At 34.0% G+C, this 22438-nt stretch overlaps 2 protein-coding genes across 2 annotated transcripts in view; both read left to right on the top strand.

The window, feature by feature from the left end:
* The first annotated feature begins 3385 nt into the window (after positions 1-3385).
* On the top strand, positions 3386-9998 carry LOC124544180 (probable glutamine--tRNA ligase). The gene is made up of 12 exons (XM_047122640.1): positions 3386-3624; positions 3705-4103; positions 4309-4423; positions 4503-4871; positions 4948-5135; positions 5278-5504; positions 5813-5949; positions 6435-6606; positions 7188-7425; positions 8046-8191; positions 8870-9059; positions 9869-9998. Exons 1-12 carry the CDS (start codon positions 3508-3510, stop codon positions 9914-9916), a joined length of 2346 nt encoding a protein of 781 aa, XP_046978596.1. The 5' UTR covers positions 3386-3507; the 3' UTR covers positions 9917-9998.
* A 2136-nt stretch (positions 9999-12134) lies between these two features.
* Positions 12135-22438, top strand: part of LOC124544207 (MAP kinase-activating death domain protein) — a 28667-nt gene continuing 18363 nt past the window's right edge. Inside the window, exons 1-11 of the mRNA XM_047122670.1 lie at positions 12135-12311; positions 16023-16233; positions 16765-16945; positions 17119-17260; positions 17527-17665; positions 17902-18059; positions 18896-19146; positions 19568-19820; positions 20016-20142; positions 20596-20628; positions 22314-22405. Of these exons, the coding sequence (XP_046978626.1) occupies positions 16132-16233; positions 16765-16945; positions 17119-17260; positions 17527-17665; positions 17902-18059; positions 18896-19146; positions 19568-19820; positions 20016-20142; positions 20596-20628; positions 22314-22405 (1478 nt within the window). The 5' untranslated portion in view covers positions 12135-12311; positions 16023-16131. The remainder of the gene's footprint in view (positions 12312-16022; positions 16234-16764; positions 16946-17118; positions 17261-17526; positions 17666-17901; positions 18060-18895; positions 19147-19567; positions 19821-20015; positions 20143-20595; positions 20629-22313; positions 22406-22438) is intronic.

The raw sequence follows: 22438 nt of genomic DNA, 5'->3' as shown, positions 1-22438 counted from the left end.
CGCCGGTAGATACTGACTTACTGACTACTGACTGCGGATTGCTCTATCGTAAGGACCATTTACGCGAAATAAGAAAAGGGTTTTCTGATATAGTAAGAAGTTAACAGTAAGCTAACAGGTATAAGATGATTAAAATAATAAACTCTTATCACTATTCGGTGTTCAGCGCCGATAATCCGGGAAAATATGTTAAAATTCATGGCTTCATCTATATTAAATATTTGTTAAGCTTATGAACGATTTTTACAATAAGGAGACCGATTTAACGACGGCACTATGAATGTGAAATTAATAATATATTGTACTATTTGTTTTCTAAATTATGATTGGCAACTCTGTAATAATTATATATTTTCAAACAAAGTTTATGAAAACAAAAATATCTCTAAGTCTATACACGTTAGGCTACCTGGTACGGCTTACCTGAAAGCCCTAAACTGTCCGTAGATACGTTATCTGATAAATCTATATTCTTACATATGTATATGTTGGGGTCTATTGCTCGTAATAGGAAGTAATAAAGCACCAAAATGAGGTGCCTTGATGACCGGTCGGGTGCGGCATGCGTGTCTATTTACTCACACGAACAGAATTATCAGGTGTTTCTCTCCCACGCTATGTCACTCATGATAACAATGAAGGTACACTTTGATTGTGCCTTAAACATAATCATCAGCTATTGTATAACATTTTCAATCAGACTTTTATAAATAATACTTTTTATCTTGGGCAATTAGAACGTTATATCATAAATATCTTCTGATATATCAATTTAACAATATGATATGAAGCAATATTGCTCAAGTGCGCAATTGTATTTATAACGATCCATGAAATAGATTTGTATACGTATAGTCGAAATATTTCCCCTATTATAAGTTTTTCGAAAGTAATTGATATGCTTTGGAAAACTTTCGAAACTCTTGCTTCTTAAATTCCCCGTTAGTTTATAATTAATACTCAGGTGCTCTATTTGGAAACAAACCTCTTGGATGATTAATAAAGTTTTAATACTGTTGTCAATATTGTTAAACAATTCCGTTTTAGTTTACCTTGACCTGAGTTTAAGCTTGATCTGACTCAGGCGAAATGGTGGTCATAATTTTAGAGTGTATAAGGATCACATTTAATTTAAATTTGGAAAAAAAGAAAAATGTAACGTCATGACAATTTTTAAAGGAAATAATAAAGATATCATTTCTTACTTTGAAGAATTATTTATTGATCGAATCGTCGTTATTATTATTGACATTCACATTAATTTTTTAAAATTATATAAAATACAACTTTTTAAAGTACAATAACACAGCAGCGTGTCATATCAACAGAAAGAACAGGTATAAATGACGTAGTTCTGTTTTATTTCTTTTTCAAATTATTTATGGTTTTTATGTTAAATATAGGTAAATAGGTATTCTAATTTATTGAGTAATAAATTAATTAGTAAGGGTAAAAATAAAGATAGCTAATAAAATATACACAGAAGTAGTTACCACTCACAGTAAGATGAAGGAAACGTATCCATTACATGTGCCTATATGATGTTAAAAGTAAAAAGAATTTGTTCAATTACTGGTCTATTCTACTTTTATGGATTAAGCTTATTCGACAATGATGATTTCCTTCACTGCTGATAAAATGAATATTAAAAACCCAAATTAAACAAAAACTAATGCAGTTTTACCTTCCGTTAAGTTTAACGTATTCTATAATATTACAAAATATTCAACTCTACATATATTCGCCGTGGCTTCATAACTCGTATAACATATCTGATACGTTTATGTATTGTCTAAACATTGTTTTGTTTCGACCTATTTGTTTTTGTAATATTTGATCAATGTATTTGTCAATCTATGGTATAATATGAACGTAACAAACTTGATTAGACAAGTTTACAATTCAACAATTTAACCAACGAGCCATGAAAATCCTCTTTATGAACAGCGACAATTTTGACGTGATTTGCATAATTTGTTATCTATAAATACATGTGATTGTATCATTTTGTATAAAAAAAATAAGAATGAACAAAAAAAGTAAGTCAGATTGCAATCACGCTTGTGTCGTATACTTATAAAAGCTAAATATCTATTAGCTTTTTAAGCTTAGCTATTTGTTTTGGTTTCGCACAGCTAAAATGATTCTAATAGTTTCACTGGTGGTTAAATAGTGAGATTTTATTCACAATTTAGGAAAATAATGCATAAAATTGGGTATTATTTTTAATTCATTTTGTGGGAATTTTAAAGAGCGATCTTTATATTATATTTATGTATGAATTCGTTCATGTTCGAATACGAATTTCCACCAGCGTCTTTACTAGTCATTTTATTTCGGTTGCTTTGTAAATAAATCTTAGTTTTCATATTTTTTTAAAAAGCTAAGAAAATTGTATTGTTTTTAAAATAATCTGTTTGAGGCATTTTTAGGAAAAAAATCAAATAAATATTATAATAAGATCGTTTCCCGTCTCGCCATTTTAAATTTGGACCGATAATTATTATTTAAATATTGACAAATATCCATTATTTAATCGTTTTTATAAATAAAAAAATAGATTTGGATTGATACTTTTTATTTAAATTAATTATTGAAGTTACATTTTTGACGTATTTGGAAAAAATCTAAAAAACCAGATAACTCAGAATTTTTTCACTTTTGCATTATGCATATTATGGGGGTTAAAATTATTGAAAATAGTCACCCCTATCACCTCCTAACGGGAATACGTCGAATTACCAATAAACCTGTATATTTTGATACACACAAAGATCTTACTTACAGCTTACCGACTTAAAACGGCTAAGCGATTGGGTAATAAAATGAATAAAGCACTCTCTTTATTCAACAAAATAAAACTCTTCTAGGTAGTTAAAATAAAATGCTTTCCGTCCTTAGTACTTAATTACTCATGAATTTGATGCAATATGAAACTAACACCGCTTATAAAACTTGCCGCTGTTGCTTTTACTATACTCTAATTAAAAAATAATCAAGTTTAATGTAAACAACTTTATCAAATTATATATATAGTGAACATTTCGTCACTGATACATCTCGAACGTATACGTCATAAAAATAATAATATAAAGTGCGTGTAGTTCAAAGCACGAAAAAGTATCGAATTCGTATCGCAGTCATTGAGCTCATGCTACGAATTGCGTCAGTTCGACACGATTACGTTTGTGACGTCATACTAGCGTAAGTAGAGGCGGCAAAGCAATTATAAAAATATTTTTATAGATTTCCTCAACAATTAATTTATTGAAAATGAAAATGAAAAAATATGTAGTTTACTAACTTCATTATGAAAATAACATATGATGGTGATACATCACTTAAATGTCATCGTTAAAATGTCAAAAGTCAATTTCAGCTGGACGTGTCAAATCTGTCATCATGTTTTTATTTAAATTCCATCAGGAGATTAGCTTTCGGCAGTAGTGGTTAGATGAATAGATATATACAGTTTTAATTACTCGGAGAAATCACGTATTAGACAAAATGTCTACCGAAGAAACTGTAGAAAAATTTAAACTTCTAGGATTAAGTGAGCAAAAGGCTAAAGAAACCTTAAAAAATGCCAACGTTACCAAGTTTTTACTCGCCTCATTAGAAGAGGTTAGAAAAGCAAACTTATTCTGTAAATAGTTATATGATTTATAAAAATTATTGTAAGTTTAATATATATATTTTTTCAGGTAGATATACAGAATATATCGAGTAGCACGGGATTATTAATTTACCATCTGGCCACTAAGATTAAGCCGCAAATTAGCGACAAACTTTCATTTATCTGTAAGTACATAGTAGATGGTAAATTTGATTCTACATTAAGAGTTGATGCAGCATTAGAATATTTATTAAGTCATGTCAATGAACCTAAAGTTGATGTCGATGATTTTGAGAGTGCTTGTGGAGTGGGAGTGGTTATTACACCAGAGCAGGTTGAACAAGCGGTCGAAAAACATATGGCTAAATATAAACAAGAGCTCATTGAAAAAAGATACCGCTTTAATTCTGGTATTGTAATGCAAGCAGTCAGAGCTGACTTAAAATGGGCAGACGGCAAAGCTATTAAGAATGAAGTTGATGTACAGGTATTTAGTCATGACTTATATAAAAACACACAAATTTTTACTATCTCCAGTGATCTGTTTAGAAAAAAAAATAAAAAGTATTCAGCAATAATTAATCATTATTAGCTCAGCTTGGATTATTTACACAAGTGATTAAAATTCAAATAAGTACTACTTTTAGTGATAATTATTGCTACTTATGTTCTTATTCCAATTATGTTTGCAGATCTTGGATTTATTAGGTCCAAAAACAGAAGCCGACTTAGCACCTATTCCTAAAGCTGAAAAAAAACCTAAAGGTGGAGATGCTAATAAAAAGATAAAGAAGGAAGAAACTCAGAGTATGTAATTTATTTTAATTAAAATACAATTAGTAATTAACAATAAATATTTTAAATTTTATCAATTAAATATTTGTAGGTAAAAATGCTTCAGAAGCCTCCGTATCAAGTGGAGAAATTTCAGGAGCATTAAGTATGCCAGAATTGATGAAAAAGTTACCTTTTCATGCTCCTGGAGAAAACTATAAAAGTGATGGCTATGTTGTTACCCCTAACACCAAGCGGCTATTAGAAGAACATCTTAAAATTACATCTGGTAAAGTCAGGACTAGATTCCCTCCAGAACCAAATGGTATTCTCCACATAGGACACGCTAAAGCCATCAATATCAATTTCGGATATGCATCTGCCCATGATGGTGTGTGTTTTCTAAGATATGATGATACAAACCCTGAGAAAGAAGAAGAAAAGTTCTTTATCGGAATCAAGGATATGGTAGAGTGGTTAGGTAAGAAATAATTTTTGATACAATATTTTTGTTACCTTTATTTAAATTATTCTACATTTTATGGAATTCCTTTCAGGTTATAAACCATACAAAATCACACATTCATCTGATTATTTTGATCAGCTTTATGAATGGGCTGTAAAGTTGATAACCAAGGACCTCGCATATGTGTGCCATCAAAAATCTGAAGAGATAAAAGGCTTCAACCCACCTCCTTCTCCTTGGAGGAATCGACCTGTTGAAGAGAGCTTGCAGTTATTTGAGGTAATTACATGGTTAGAAATTACTTCTTTGTAATCATTTACTAGTGATTCCTTAGAAAATAGTGCGAAGTATGTATTTAAGTATGAACTTATAAATTAGTAGTAGTTATCTGTTAGAAATTAACAATTAATTTTATATCAAGGATATGAAAAATGGAAAAATAGATGAAGGTGAGGCAACATTAAGAATGAAGATTACATTAGAAGAGGGCAAACAAGATCCAGTTGCATACAGGATAAAGTTCAAACCTCACCACAGGACTGGCAACAAGTGGTGTATCTACCCTACTTATGACTATACTCACTGCCTCTGTGACAGCATTGAGCATATCACTCACTCTTTGTGCACCAAAGAGTTCCAATCAAGGAGGTATGACTTATAATTGTATTCTATTATTATTGATATATATATGGATTCTTAGCATTATGACTTATGTTTTATAAATACAAAAAAGCTAAATATATTTACATAATTGGGGTTAATAAAAGCCGAAGTACATAATACTTATATACAAGTACAGTACATTTGAGATCCTATTCTGTAATGACAATGTAATTGATACTTTATATTTTGGAGACCACATTCCAATAGTTAAAATTTTATTCTGTAATAACTAAAAGAAAAATATGGAATGGTACTTGTTTTAAAATGTTTCATATGAGCAAATAATTTTACAGGTCCTCATATTATTGGCTCTGCAATGCTCTCGACATATACTGCCCGGTTCAATGGGAATATGGACGGTTGAATGTGAACTACACAGTTGTGTCAAAAAGAAAAATTGGAAAACTTATCGATGAAGGAATTGTTAATGGTAATATTCTATTGTATAAAGTAAAGTAAAGTAACAGCCTGTAAATTTCCCACTGCTGAGATAAGGCCTCCTCTTCCATTAAGGAGAGGGTTTTTGGAACATATTCCACCACGCTTTTCCAATGCGGGTTGGTGGAATTCACATGTGGCAGAATTTCGATGAAATTAGACACATGCAGATTTCCTCACGATGTTTTCCTTCACCGCCGAGCACGAGATGAATTATAAACACAATTAAGCACATATATATAGTGGTGCTTGCCTGGGTTTGAACCCGCAATCATCGGTTAAGATGCACGCGTTCTAACCACTGGACCATCTCAGCTCATTCTATCTATCATCTATTGTATATGTAATTTAAATATAATCTTAATATTTCCGAAACTATATCACTGTAAATTAATTACAATTTTATTCCCAGACAATTCATTTAACAGTAACAATTCCCAGAATAAGTTAATAATAAGGGGTTATTTCCATTTGCAGATTGGGACGATCCTCGCTTGTTCACGCTGACGGCGCTTCGGCGGCGCGGCGTGCCGGCCGCGGCCATCAACGCGTTCTGCGCGGCGCTGGGCGTGACGGGCGCCGTGGGGGCCGTCGACCCCTCCATGCTGGACGCCGCCGTGCGCGACGCGCTCAACGCCACCGCGCCCAGGTAACGCGCTACATTGGATTGTGCTGCGCATGCGCACGAGTCTCTCTTAGTGGCTCGTTTACATTCGATGATTGCTTAGTTATACTTACCTTGTTTATTTAGATGAAACAGCTAAGCAAATACTCTACCTTAAATCATTATAATAGATAAAAGACGTGTCAGCTATTATATAATGGCCAATTATAAGTTTGTAAAAGATTGCTTCGTAGGTCTTGGAGATAGATATAAGAAGGTAGGGTATTTCTTATACGCTATAGGCAAAAATATCTGTTGAAATGGCATATTTTTTTGTTAAACGTAAACGGAAATCACTTTATTAAATTGGCCAACAAATATGTATTGCTTAGTTCTTTTTCTTTATTAGAATGTCTACAGTAGCTAGAAAACAAATAATATACTTTTTGTCCAGAAATAATTCCACCCATATTTACACGATAAATACATTATTTATATAAAAAACAACATGTTACTCTTAGCTCTATTCCATGCCTATATATACCTATTACATAAAATTCTGAATGACAAGTGACGTGGATACGTTAAACGTTGCTAATAATAATTTGATTATTCTTGTATTTCAGAGTGATGGTTGTTCTTGAACCTTTAAAAATTACGATTACTAATTTTGAAAGTGGAAAACCTTTGACGGTTAAAGTTCCGGACTTCCCAAATGAGCCAGAGAAAGGATCTCATAGCGTTGTATTAGATAAAGTCGTATTCATCGAAGCGACCGACTTCAAGGAGGAGCCAGAAAAGGGCTACCGGCGACTGACGCCGACACAGTCGGTAGGGTTACGACATGCTGGGTATGTTTTAAAGGTTAGTAACATTTCATTCCTATTATGGTAGTCGTCGAGATGGCCCAGTGGTTAGAACGCGTGCATCTTAACCGATGATTGCGAGTTCAAACCCAGGCAAGCACCGCTGATTCATGTGCTTAATTTGTCTTTATAATTCATCTCGTGCTCAGCGGTGAAAAACATCGTGAGGAAACCTGCATGTGACAAATTTCATAGAAATTCTGCCACATGTGTATTCCACCAACCCGCATTGGAACAGCGTGGTGGAATATGTTCCAAACCATCTCCTCAATGGGAGAGGAGGCCTTTAGCCCAGCAGTGGGAATTTACAGGCTGTTGTTGTATGGTAGTCGTTGTTGCGGGTCAAAACTCATTTATTGAGAAATTCTCAGAAGGGTCCCGGCCGCATTTTAATTAACACTTCTTTGCCTCAAGAGGTTCGTTAAATCGTTGGTCTTGCGCTTTCCGGTCGTGCCTTCCGAGAGGCTGTCTCTTCGTGCTATGAGGAGTGACTTTCTCGCCAGTGAACTATGTTCGGCACAGTTGACTGATTTCTCTTGAGAATGGCCGATGAAGTTGGCAGCATATCACATTGATCATTTTAAAGTTTAGCTGTTAATGTAAAAGTTATTCTCATAGGTATCAAAAGTCATCAAAGATACTACGGGCAAGGTTACGGAATTAGAATGCACTGCGGAGTCAACTGAGTCTGCAGATAAACCAAAAGCGTTCATCCACTGGGTCTCACAGCCAATTTCTGTTGAGGTTCGACTTTACGAACCACTGTGAGTATAACAACTTTTTCTTATTATATACATGGTGCGTACTTAATCGAGTTTAGCAGTTTTTGTATTTTTTTAATTATTTATTTGTTTATTTATTTAAAAGGTACATCAACATCACACATATTCAGCACTTATAAATAACATATAAAACAAAAAAAAATTAGGACCTGATATGAGTGACAATTACAGATGTACACAACATTCACACAAAGAAAAAATAAAACTTATTGTCTACCTGTTCAATTTAAGTAATAATTAAAAAAATATATTAAAGAAAAATCATAAGACTAATCTTCAAATAATCAAAAAATAATCATAAGAATTATATCTTAGGAACAGTACAGTGATAAAATGTGACTACGGACGAAATTTTTTATTGATAGATTTTATTCTTAAATCTGGGCAAGGCATCAGAAAATATGTCAAGATGCGGGATCTTGGATCTTAATTACATTTAAATATGTGTAAAAATTAACCTGTTATCTCAATAATGTTAATAGAGTTTTCCGAGATTTCCGTGAGAATAGAGCCAACTTTTTTTGAAATCTATAAGAATTTAAGGTGGAAAAGGATCGTGTAACTTTCATATTGTTAAAAGTTTTGTTGTTTTGAAAACGGCACATTGTCTTTTAAAAGTGAGTAGGTTTATAAGAAACTCGTTATTCGACATCCACGCAGGTTCAAACACAAAAACCCGGAAGACCCGAGCGAGGTCCCGGGCGGGTTCGTGTCGGACTGCCGCGCGGACACGCTGCGCGCGGTTCGCGCATGCGCCGACGCGTCGTTACGCGCGGCGCGCGTGTACGACAAGTTCCAGTTCGAACGCATCGGTTTCTTCTCCGTCGACCCGGACTCCTCGCCCACGAACGTATGTAATATGTATCAATCACATTTAAATAAGAAAGCGTTATCCAGCCAATATTTCCCTCTCTTTCTGACAATATTTCCCTCTCTTTCTTCGTCTCTGTGTCTCTTTCTATTATAAACGATTTTATGTAACGGTGTTGTCTTTTTGTTGATAATTTGTTTAATGTATCTCTTATTTAATACGTAATATATATTGAAAGTAAGTTAGTTCTGACTGGCTCCAGCGGTGCTCGTTTTGTTTATTTTTTCGTTCTTGTTGTTATTTTTATTTTTGTTCCTATATATTACGATTACAGCTTGTATCGGTTAATTTGTAAAAATGCATTGATCTTTAGGTAGCACTCTATAATGAAGTATAAATTTTAAAAAAGTTCTATGACCATTAGGCATGAAAAAATGTTATAATTTATTTATTATACTTTGTTTTTTTTTTCGTAAAGATCGTACGATTTCTTAATTATGATTTCCAGTTGTATAGCTCTAACGAAGTAAAAAACAACTTCTTTCCATCCTAACCCAAACCAAATCCATCCAGACTAAACTCAAAATAAATGTCATAACTCATAAGAGAAATCAACGATATTAGTGTTGCTATATTAAAATTACTCATACTTGACATGTATAGAATTATATGTAATGAATATAATTTGTTAAAAGGCTAAAAGAAATATTAAATTGAATTATGCACAAATGTCGAGAAAATATTAACTGCAATGTGACTTAAGTTTGTTTGTAATTATTTGTGTTATTATGATTTTAATTATTATTTTTTAATTCCATTTCTTTGACTAATTGTGTTTTTTTTTTCAGATGGTTTTTAATAGAACTGTTTCACTAAAAGAAGACGCTGGAAAATAAATCGAAATCGTTTTTAACGAATGTTTAACATTACCTAAAATTGTACTTTTATATTTATTTATAAAATAAATAATTTATTATATGCAATTGTTTTATTTCAATGCACGCCACATATTATGACACATAGTTCATTATTTTTTTATATAATTTTCCTTTATGATCACAACTTATATATGTATATTAATATATTAACAAGAACCACACCTTATACTACGGTAGGAAATACAAGGGAGGTCGTTGTTTGTTGTGCTAAACTCTACCAAATGTGGGAAACAGAGTACTCTTATGATAAATCCAGGAATATTAGTTTTCGGAAAAAAAACGACCGGTCATAGGTATTCCAGTAACCGATTTGACTCCTTGACACCCCAGAGCAAGCGGAAAATATAGACATACCGAACCCCCTTTTTATCTGGCTGTAATTATGATTAACGCGTTTCAACCACATAAAGTGAGAGGATAATTAGGTCTCGCCGGCCTAAAACAAAATCAGTGGTACCCATTTCAGAGGTATTCCTCCTTTTGCGACCTGACACTTTCGCAAAATTTCCATCTAGCACCTTTCGCTACCCATCACGACATAAAGCATGCTCGATAGCGTAAGATCGCCGTCTCTGGTCTTCAGAGCGCCATACTGTTAGGTTATCGCTCCTTGTTCGATAGTACGTCACACTTAAGGCAGGAGAGTGTCATCTCTCACCTCGCTACCGAAGCAATCGTATCCGGACAGCACCTGCGTTTGTCTGAATGTGAAAGTTCCGCGCCTCCTTTTCACAGCTACGTAAGTGAGGCCGAATCACTTCTATTGATGGGGCCCAAGTTCTCCTCGCTCCCTCGCTGGTTTATAAACGTGACTTGGATATTCGCCCTATCTCCCTGAACGTTAGGAACATATATGTACATAATTATAACAATTAGTAAAAAGTTGTAAAATTTTGTACGCTTAAATTTCATTATCTTTGATTAGTCGTCTATATTGTAATGATAGTAAAACAATCGTTTATATAGACAATATCTTCATAATAATAACCAAACAGTACCTACGTCTCAACGAGCAAATCCGCCTAGGGTTTCAAGGGCGGATAGCGCCCGAGAAGCGTCGCCGGCTTCCTGACAGTAGGTACGGACTATACATTAGGTGTAGGCAAAAAGGTTTTTTAAAAATATCTTTTAACGTAATAGTTTAAGCAAAATATTTCTCGTATACGAATAGAAGGACGATCAATGATATTCTAATAAACAGATATGTTATACCCATACTGAACAACAGAAAAAAGTGTGCCGCTCCGGGGACCGTTTATTTTACATTTCGTTACAAGTAAAAAGGATGGCTTGATAAAAACAATAAGGGAAAGGGATAACTAGATGTTTTAATTTCGCAAAACGTATTACTACGTAATTATGATGTATTATAATGTATTATAACGTATTACTACGTAAAACGACTAAAGGCAAACCAATTGAGACATGAGACGACAAAGTACCAATTGGGACGTTTTCTAGTCTTCACTTTTTGCGCGTTAATAACATATCTGTTTACTAGAACATCATTGAGGAGGATGATATATATTTGTAATATAATAAAAAAATCTCGTAATTATGCGTAAAAACGCTCTATTGTTAATTAAATGAGGAGTCTAAAAAAAAGATAGAGGAGCCCCGACAGATCACGGTTATCAGAGTTGATTTAACTAGATTACATCAGCTGATCAGCCCTTTGAGATATCATAAAAAAACCATCGAAACACTCACTCGCACGAAATTAGTCACGAACGTGATTACAACGTTTCAATATATCATTCGAAATAAAATTATATTCGACAAATAAAATTTAAATTCATATTTGGGTACCTCGATAATTGTATGTCCGTAAATAATAAAATAGGCAAGTAAAGTGAGAAGTATTCTTATAATTTATATATTCGATCATGTAAACTATTGTGATTAGATTCCTTCCATACATTTTTTTTTCATTTTATAATAACAACATACTAAATGATAATTTTTACGGAATATATTTCGCTTAGCGGTTGTTTTAAATCATAATTAGATTAATCTCAGATTTCATGAATTATGTGAAAGTAACATCCCATGCAAAAGCAATCAATAAAAAGTATACTCTGAGTGTGTTGGGAGCGAGCGAGGCGGCCTTAGCTTGAAGGTCTCGTAGGTCGGGCGCTGATAGTACGACCGCGGAGGGCGCAACGCGGCGCGCGGCGGCTTTATCGAGCGTGGGCGGCCGCGCATGTCAGCACTGGCCACCGTGTCGCGCTCACGACATGCACTACGCGGCATCTCGCACTCAAGTGTAATTCGCACGAAATTCCACATTTGCGTGCGACGGGCAAATAATGTAGAAAACAGTGCGAGCCACAACCCTCGATGTAAAGTGAAGGTAAGTTTCGCAATATCCTTAAGCTATGAGGGATCCCTATAGGTTTTGTAACATTTGAACGGTGATTACCATGGCCTGTTAGAAGTGATATTAGTGCGTCACTCGCGTACCTGGTTGTCGTCTGTGTGACGTAATTTTAAGATATTTTTTTGTAAATTATTGCATTATAATTTATTTTTTATTTTTACGCCTAAGTCTTTTCTTTATAAATATTTTATTATAATTTAATACATAAAATTTTCATTATTATTATTTTATATATTCCAAATAATCATAAATATAAAAAAAACAATAACAAATCGTATTTTCTGTTATAATCGAAAACACCTTTTTCACCGATACAGCCTTATCTCGTCATTTAATCGATCTTGGTAAGGAGCCAGTTTACGAGACGTTCAATAATTATCGAAAAATTGGATTGATGAAATCAACCCCTTACTTAATCGAAGGTCTTCCCACTTATCTAACTTTATCAGCGTGTGATATTGGCATTGAATATCGTAACAGTGGGGGAGCAATTAGTAAAGTAGAACAAAATTAACATATCGTTATTTTAACGGCGGTGTGCACTTATGAGCTATTTAATTCTCCTTTTTAAAGCAATCAGCTTGAACAATTTGGCCTAATTTTGATAATATTTTTTTTTAATATGAAATTTTATTCAGAATTATTTACTAAGCATTAATAATATCCTTGATACTGACTTAAAACAACTCGTGTAACTGAAACGGTGTAATGTAATTACAAGTACAATGTGTACATTACGCATTACTATTGTTGAACCTACAGAGCTGTAACAAATTAACTTTTTCATAATGTGATGATTCGTTGAGCCCTTTCTTCATTGGGATTTTATCAAAACGTAAACCTTGTTTGGTAAATTAAAAAAAAACGCGAGTAAAATGTTACGTACTATAAATATTTATTCCTATTCCAATTCTAGTTTGTTTATTATTTAATATTAAAACATTACACATACTCTTATTTACGAGTATATTTTATTAAGTTGTTAAGTTTTATTTTTTTTGTTTTAAGTCGGTTCTATTGAATCCGATAAAAGAGAATCGCAGTTGTCTTGTTAACTCTGGGATCCTAATGTGACTAAAACATTGCCCCAAAAAGATACGTCGAACAAAAGGCGCGTTTCCTTAAAATATTAAAGAATTACGAGTACTTAAAGGTTTATCACAAATTCTGAAAACTCTCAAAGTATTTCAATAATACCGTTACCTAAATTACCTTTCATTCGAACATTAGAGTATTTTCATTAAAACTCTACAAAAAATATTTAATTTTATTTAAATGCATTCCTCGATTTTTTCTTGATTCTTGAAATGAAAGACCTGGGCTAAAGCTTCTTTAGAGCGAATAGAAGGGAAACATAGAAATAAAAAAAAAAAAACTACTGTACAAATTGTAAAATTTCATAATGAATTCTTGAATCCTTTAAGTTATCATTTACACTACATACTCATTATTATTATGGAGTAGGTATATTATTTGTTATAATCTAACATAGCTTACTTACGCACTATATTCAGACACAGACAATTATAGTATTATTTACTAATGTGATACATTTGTGAAATAACTATACGATTAATATCGTAAGGATAAAATGAACAACCAAATTTACACCTGATAATCATACGGGTCGTATCAAACGTGCGATAATTTTAATGTTCTTTCCGAATATATTTAAAATTATAGCCTGGTGGTTAAAATAAATTAAAAGATATATATTCTTTTAAAAAGCTATTATTATATTATGCACAATATAATAATTAGCTATAATATTATACACAAGTTTTCTTGCCTACACTATTGACTGTTAATAATTGAGAGCCTGGAGCGAATTCCATAGGATAATAGGAAGTGGTAATAATCTTGCAAGATTTGACCTAAACAAACTAACAAACATTGCAAGTTAAATAAAAACTTCTAATAAATCGGTACCAACATCTGTGTCGAGTATCCTATCTCATATATTGTTTAGGAAATTATCTTTCAATATTTGAAGTCCCAGCAAAACTCATAAACTCATCTATAATAAGAAATATTGCGACAGTATACGAAGCAATTCATTCCCCTATCTACCCACATGATGACGTTATTAGACAACGCAAAGCTGACGTCATGGACGATAATAATCAACGGATTCAGTTTTACTTTATTTAGATTTATTTTAGCTAACTCATTTATAAAATATCTTTACATAGTATAAAACAAATTCGCAAACATAACTACATTATTCATTTAATATAAATCAATATGACCCTTTATTGCATGTAATTTAAATTAATATTTTCTAAGATATTATAGATATAAAATACAAGGAAATTGCGGTTTGTACTGACTAATGACAAAAAGCTGTTAACGTTGTAAGACATTCTGTGTTATACTAAGTAACAACCTTATACACGTGTGAAGCCGAGGCGGGTGGCTAGTATAGAATATATATTAAGCCACCTAACATTAAATGAATCCTATGAAATAAGAAATTCAGATAACGAAAGTATTATGTATGTAAAAATATACAAAAATAAATAATGCTTATATATATAACACTGTTTCAGGCGATCGTGATTTGTATACCTAGCTGTTATTTTTAATTGTGATTTGAATATACTTATGTATTTTTTCTATGCAAATAGTTATTTAATTTATATTTACTTGAAATGTAATTGATAATAATTTAAGCGTATTTTTACTTACCCTTTCTATTTAGTTATTTTCTTTCTGTTATTGTAATGATTCTTAGATTGTCATTGATAACTTACATAAGTTTTTCAATTTATCCTGTTGAATAGGATATTAATATGTCATTCAGAATTGATATAACAAATTCATCCGACTCAGATAACGACTATTCAAACAGCTATTCTATTATAACTTGAATAACGCCTAAATGTACCTAATACAAATTAAATGGAGATGTCGTAATATCGGAGAATATCATTTCTCCGAAAAATAAATGAAGGGACAGAATGTTAACCCTCACTTTTGAAGTCGGTCTACACACCCATGTTCATTTATCCATCTAATATAGCAAGATGTCATTTATCTAATTTTTATAGTTTTACTCCCGGGTTCTCGCTATACTGTCCATTAAAGTTTTATAGTTTATTGTCCATAAACGCCCTAAAGCTTTGTGGGGAGTACGCCTGCGGCATGAGCAGTCTGCGATCAAATTAGGTCAGTGCGGTAAATAGGTCAAGGGCATCCGATCGTGATGCTATACTATATACCTAGGAAAATTAATTTAATGAACAATAAAAGGAGATTATATATAACGTCCTTTGATATTACCAATCTTCTCTGTGTTAATATGGGTGTTAAATATAAGCTTAATTATATCGAAAAACATTAATTGAAAATTATGATTACTGCCTTTTGGTTGTACATTTTTAGGTTTAGCGATGTAAAACTTCATAGGTTCGATTCTTAATCCTAGGGCTAGGCTATATATAGAAGTGGGGACGCCCACTTCTAAGCTTTAACTTTGGGCAATTTCATCCCTACAAAGTACATACTAAGATGTATTATAATGACGATGTAATCTAATTATTTGTACATGATTAAACATGACAATTTGTCTGCTAGAAAATCTTTAAATAAAAAGTGAGAGCTAATTAATATATAATATAGTTTTATTTTATTATTATTACCATATTACCATTATTGTTCTTAACGTACCTTGTTTATTTTTAGGAATATATCCGTGATAACTATGACAAGCAATATTTTAATACAATATAATGGGTTTAAACAAACTCATGTTTAGAGATTCAAGGAAATTAGGATTGTGCATATCAAAAATATGGATATTCAAAAGCAGCATTTATGTCCACGGTTGGTGGATTATTTAACCATCGTTGGGGCCAAGCCGTACACGTCAGGCAAAGGATTGGCACCAGTCCAGGTGATTATAACAATTCGAATTAATCTTCGTTATTTCAAGCACATCTTTTATATTAAATGCCATATTGTTATAAAATGGTGAGGCGTGTATTGCTACTTCTCATTTATCAATGATTTTGATTTTTTTCTACTCATTGATATAAGATTTCAAAATAGTGTGGTTAAATGAAAAATATTCTTCGTGAGTGATTGCTGTTAGTGAGTCGAGATGGCTCAGTGGTTAGAACGCGTTCATCTTAACCGATGATTGCGGGTTCAAACCCAGGCACCGCTGATTCATGTGCTTAATTTGTCTTTATAATTCATCTCGTGCTCAGCGGTGAAGAAAAACATCGTGAGGAAACCTGCATGTGACAAATTTCATAGAAATTCTGCCACATATGTATTCCACCAACCCGCATTGGAACAGCGTGGTGGAATATGTTCCAAACCTTCTCCTCAAAGGGAGAGGAGGTCTTTAGCCCAGCAGTGGGAATTTACAGGCTGTTGTTGTTGTTGAGTGATTGTTAACGTTAAAACTGTGTCTTTCTAGGCACCTGAACTTCTTCGTCGTTATCCTTTAACAAACCACGATGACTTCCCGCTACCTCTGGACATGGTGTACTTCTGCCAACCCGAGGGCTGCATGTCAGTGGGCCCGCGGCGACAACTCGCTCACATTACAACGCGAGACACCACGTCCTTTGTCTTTACGCTTACTGATAAAGATTCTGGTACGTTTAATTTTTTTTTCAAAGTTCTCAGTTACTTAAGAAATTAAGTTAAATCACTTACAATTTCCTTTAATATCTTGTCATTCTAATTTTCCTTTTATGGATCACATATTCTAAAGAGCACGATATCTCATTATTGAAAAGTCTGTTTTTTAAGTCATTTTATAATATAGGTAAAACTCGCTACGGAATATGCATCAACTTCTACCGCGCCGTGGAGCGCGCGCCGGCGCCGGGCCCTCGCGAGCGCAGCGTGCTTCGACGAGAGTCGTGGCGAAAGTCTATGGAGAAAAGCTCAGATTCAGCATTCTCCAGGTGGATTTTGATTACTTTTACTATGTTCTTTTGATTACCAATGTATATGTCTAAAGATAGTCGTACTAAGTCTTGCAGAATGTACAGATCGGAAACAATAAGGTAAATTCTAAGTAATTATAAATTCTAAAGAATGTGTAAATACATCCAAGACAAAAATATATATATCCGGCTTTTTTAACATATATATCAACTGTGCATAGTTCAATATTATTAAAGACTAAGGGAGATCAAGGAGTGTGAGTAACGCGTAGCGCTCGTTTTAGTGACTATAGGAGCAGCAACGTAGCGCCGAGCGACTCCGAGCGGGACTGCAGCGCTGCGCCGCGACTGGCGCCCGCGCAGCCGGACTCGGAGAGCGGCGGCTCGCACTCGCCCAGTCCGCGAGCAGCCAGGAAGAGACAGGTTACCTGCCATGTTTACTTTGTGTCAACTAAATCGTGCCATATGCCTTGAAAACAACATATTTAAAAAAATGCTAAAAAATTTAAAGTTTGGTTTGGTATCGATAAAGATACTATAACTTAATGAAACATAACTTGATCTACTTGTAAGAAATAATTTCTCATTTAATTGTAATTTTATAATGTATGAACATATGTCCCAATATTGTTTTTCACAGTATATTTGTGTTGTTGCAGCGGGTGCGGAACCATTCCTTAACGTCCATATGCCTTTTATCCCACCATCCTTTCTTTTCAACATTCCGAGAGTGCCTCTTTATCCTTAAAAAATTAATTGATGCCTGTAACGAGTCTTCCAGTCCAAGGCGCGTCGGTGCGTCTAGACAAATATTTAGGTATGTGAGTCTTGTAATATTGCGTTTGAATATATCCCCATGTAGCTAAATAACGTATTTATAATAAATGTTCATGAATATTAACATAAAACAAACTATTTGACACGTGATTAGATTTACGTAAAATGAATTATTTGCGTTATCGCATCCGACAAACGCCCACGATGTATTATAGCCGTTATATGGGTTACACTTTAGGTAACTTCTGATCGAAATAAGTTTAGTCGGTCATATTAATAGATAATATTATGTTAACTAAATGATTATACAATTAAAATAATGTTAAAATAATTAAATTATAACTTTTACTATTTAATGATTTACAATTCGAAAGCATTAAACAAGAACATTTAATTAGAGAAAAACAAATTACTTTTTTTTTTTATTATTATTCTTTATTGCACAGATCAAACATGTACAAAGGGCGGACTTAACGCTATTACAGCATTTTCTGCCAGCCAAGAACTACTCGTATGCGATTAATGTAAGGAAGGCGAGCATTCTACCACTGAACCACCGATGCGTAAGAGTCGAGATGGCCCAGTGGTTAGAACGCGTGCATCTTAACCGATGATTGCGGGTTCAAACCCAGGCAAGCACCGCTGATTCATGTGCTTAATTTGTCTTTATAATTCATCTCGAGCTCAGCGGTGAAGGAAAACATCGTAAGGAAACCTGCATGTGAGAAATTTCATAGAAATTCCAAATGTTCCAAACCTTCTCCTCAAAGGGAGAGGAGGCCTTTAGCCCAGCAGTGGGAATTTACAGGCTGTTGTTGTTGTTGTTGATTAATATAAAATAGATCGATAAAAACGAGAAACGCTCGGAATCGCCAGAGATACGGTGTGGTCGGTGCTGACGGGGCAGGCTTACGACAACACGCCCACGATCGTCGTGCACGACGTGAAGGAGATCGAGACGTGGATCCTGCGGCTGCTGTCGGCGCCCGTGCCCGTGCCCGGCAACACGCGCCTCGAGTTGGAGGTGCTGTCCCCCACCGCGCACGCGCCGCTCGTCTTCGCGCTACCGGACCATACTCGCTTTACGCTCGTCGATTTTCCTCTCCACTTACCCTTGGAATTACTCGGTGAGTTTAGAGTCCTGCGATCTTTATATCGAGAGTCGAGATGCCCCAGTGGTTAGAACGCGTGCATCTTAACCGATGATTACGGGTTCAAACCAAGGCAAGCACCGCTAATTCATGTGCTTAATTTGTCTTTATAATTCATCTCGTGCTCAGCGGTGAAGGAAAACATCGTGAGGAAACCTGCATGTGACAAAGTTCATAGAAATTCTGCCACATGTGTATTCCACCAACCCGCATTGGAACAGCGTGGTGGAATATGTTCCAAACCTTCTCCTCAAAAGGAGAGGAGGCCTTTAGCCCAGCAGTGGGAATTTACAGGCCGTTGTTGTTGTTGATGTTTATATATATAATCGTTGAAATAATGAATGTCAATAATTACAATGAAACTATACCCGTTGACCGTTTCAATTGGACCCAACAGGCATCGACACGTGCTTAAAGGTACTAACGTTGATCATGTTGGAGAACAAAGTGGTGGTGCAGTCCCGCGACTACAACGCGCTCTCCATGTCCGTGATGGCGTTAGTCGCTATGCTGTATCCGCTGGAGTACATGTTCCCCGCCATACCTCTTTTGCCCAGCTGCATGAGTTGCGCTGAACAACTACTGTTGGCCCCTACACCATTTCTCATCGGAATACCGGCAACTTTCTTTACTTACAAAAAGAACTTCAGGTAATTAGCATTTCAGCCTTTATTAAATGTTTCTTTGAATTTGTAAGCTTATCTTTATTGCTAGCTGGGTATATGTACCTTAGGGAAAATCATAAACACGTGTCTTTCAATTTTTTTAGATGCTTTGAAATATCAATAGCCATTAAGTAATATTTTTTAAGAGTTGGGTTTGTATTAAATGAAATAAATTTACAGATTACCAGATGACATTTGGCTAGTGGATTTGGATGCAACGAAACTCACGTGCCCTACTGGTAACGATCAGGACTTACCACCTCTTCCAGAACCGGAGAGCTCAGTTTTGAAAAATCATTTAAAACAGGTATTTTAATTAGATTCTTAATTGCAACACAGCGGTGTGATCTTATTCAATCACTTATTAATTTTTTTCTTATACACGCAAATCGTGAGCGCATTTTTATTCGTGTCGCTAAGCAAATGTGGCAGTTTTTTGTGTTCGAAAATTTACTCCTCACAATTATTGTTAGATATAACTGAATATGCTCCCTGACCAATATCTAGCTTCCACTTTTTTCATCTTACTCTCAAACTTAAATGCTCAAGAAGTTTTTTATTCATCAAATGTTCCTTTTTAAAATATGCATGTTTCTTGTAAAAATTTGGAAATATCATTTGACGAATGAAAAATCTCTTATACTCATCGCAAACTTTTCCACTTTTACACTGAACCTAAATGACTTTAACTCTATTTTATTCTGATTATCGACTTTTCGTCCTCACTAACATTCTACTCACTTTTTCCCTACTTCGCTAGGCTATGCAAGTCATGGGAACCGCCGGAACTGGTGTAAATATATATTCTTTTTACATTGCACAATTTGACTATTTAATCACAACATTTTGAAAGTTTTGTGCCAGCATTAGGTATTAAAATGTGCCGACCTTTTAGAGCTAACACGACAACTAAATTCTAATTCGTACCTAACAAAGAAAATAAACAAAATCCACATTCCATATCTAAGAGGGGGCATATAAAGAAAAACTTGACTGAAATGAGTGCGAGCAATTATTTTCAATGTATGTCAAACCTAAATACACGTAAAAAAAATATAAATGAGTAATCGCGATACCGTTTCAGTCATTGTTTTAGTTTGCATCGTCGAGCATGTCAATTGTTTGTGGTTTTGTAAAATATTTTGTATTTAATTTTAGGATAACACGCCAACTAACACCCACGGAACACCTTGTTAGAAATTTATTTTTAACCTACCTACTATTTTAAAACTTTTGCATGCATGTTTATAAACTGGGTTTTAGCTTCATATTAAAATAATTTTAAGTGTTACGCGGGAGTTTAGTTTGTTTATTTATAATATTAAGTATGAATTAAATGATTTTCTAATGTTAAATATGATTGATGAATGATGTGCTTCCAAACTGGCTAAAATGTGGCTTATGGTAATATATTTTGTAGTAGGCTCGAATGTAGTAGAAATATGATTGACGATTGACTAAGCAATTATAATAATAATTCTATGCTCATACAATATACCCTGTTCCGACAAAGCACGTGTTTCTTTAAGTTATTTTCATGCTACACTTTTAAAATACTGAAACATAGACAAAGAGTAAAATATATTCAGCTGCCATTTGCCGGTGCTGATATTGAACCGCACGTAGCACATTTAATTTAATGCTTTTATTTATATATCTTACAATATTTATACAACTACGGATTGTAATTACAATGGTAAACATTCTTAATTCGAACCAAGCGTTTAACATTTATAATATATTCTTAAGGATAAATACTGTGTGAAAAATAGGTTAAATTAAATATATCGTTTTATTATTCGTTTGTACACCGTCTGTTTAGGTAGCACCCACTCATCAGATACTCTACCGGCAAATTGATATACGTAGTATAATTTTGTTACGGTTTGAAGGGCCGGACCCTTCAGACAGCTTCAGCCAGTGTAACAGGCACAAGGAACATAACATCTTAGTTTCCAAGCTTGGTGGCGTATTGGCGATTTAAGGAATATTGATTTTTTCTTAATGTGTATTAATATTCCTCAACATGTCTATGGGTGGTGACCACTTAATTGTCTGTTCTTCTATCTATATTTCAAAAAATATATAACTATATAAAAAGAAAATCATCATATGCCTTAATAAACAAAAATATAAACAATATTACCACATAGTAGATATAGAGGAATGTAAGTAGTAGCTTTAAGTTAAGACGTAACGGTTATGGTATTGAAGATTTGCATTATTGTAAATATTTACGTTTGGTAATGAATCTAATGCGCTAGTAGATTTAACGCTCGGATATAATATAATTACCGCACGTGTCAAAATCTCTCGGCTAGCAAGATTGAGAGCGATATGCTTGCTAAATACAATGCATCCTGATCCTTTCTGATATAAACGCTGAGTGATTTTGATATTGAAGTAAATGACATACTATATTCTGCGAACGTGATACTAAATAAAAATGTTATATGTACTATTTTACTTGTTCATTAGGCTATAAACAGTTTAACGAACAGCTCTGCAGAGCAAGCATCTGCGCCGCTAATGCCTTCAAGAAGAGACAGCGTCGGAGGCGCTACGCTGAAGTAAGTTAATCTGATTTTTTATTTTTACCTGTA

Source organism: Vanessa cardui, chromosome 4 (assembly GCF_905220365.1).
Source record: "Vanessa cardui chromosome 4, ilVanCard2.1, whole genome shotgun sequence".
NCBI classification, from domain to species: domain Eukaryota; kingdom Metazoa; phylum Arthropoda; class Insecta; order Lepidoptera; family Nymphalidae; genus Vanessa; species Vanessa cardui.
This window is presented reverse-complemented; position numbering and strand designations above follow the sequence as displayed.

What these genes read in the sequence shown, in the direction of transcription:
- LOC124544180 (XM_047122640.1), top strand. Translation starts at nt 3,508, where the DNA reads ATGTCTACCGAAGAAACTGTAGAAAAATTTAAACTTCTAGGATTAAGT. An exon ending in AAAGAGTTCCAATCAAGGAG is followed by an intron (nt 5,505 to 5,812) that starts GTATGACTTATA and finishes ATAATTTTACAG; the next exon opens with GTCCTCATATTATTGGCTCT. An exon ending in CTCAACGCCACCGCGCCCAG is followed by an intron (nt 6,607 to 7,187) that starts GTAACGCGCTAC and finishes CTTGTATTTCAG; the next exon opens with AGTGATGGTTGTTCTTGAAC.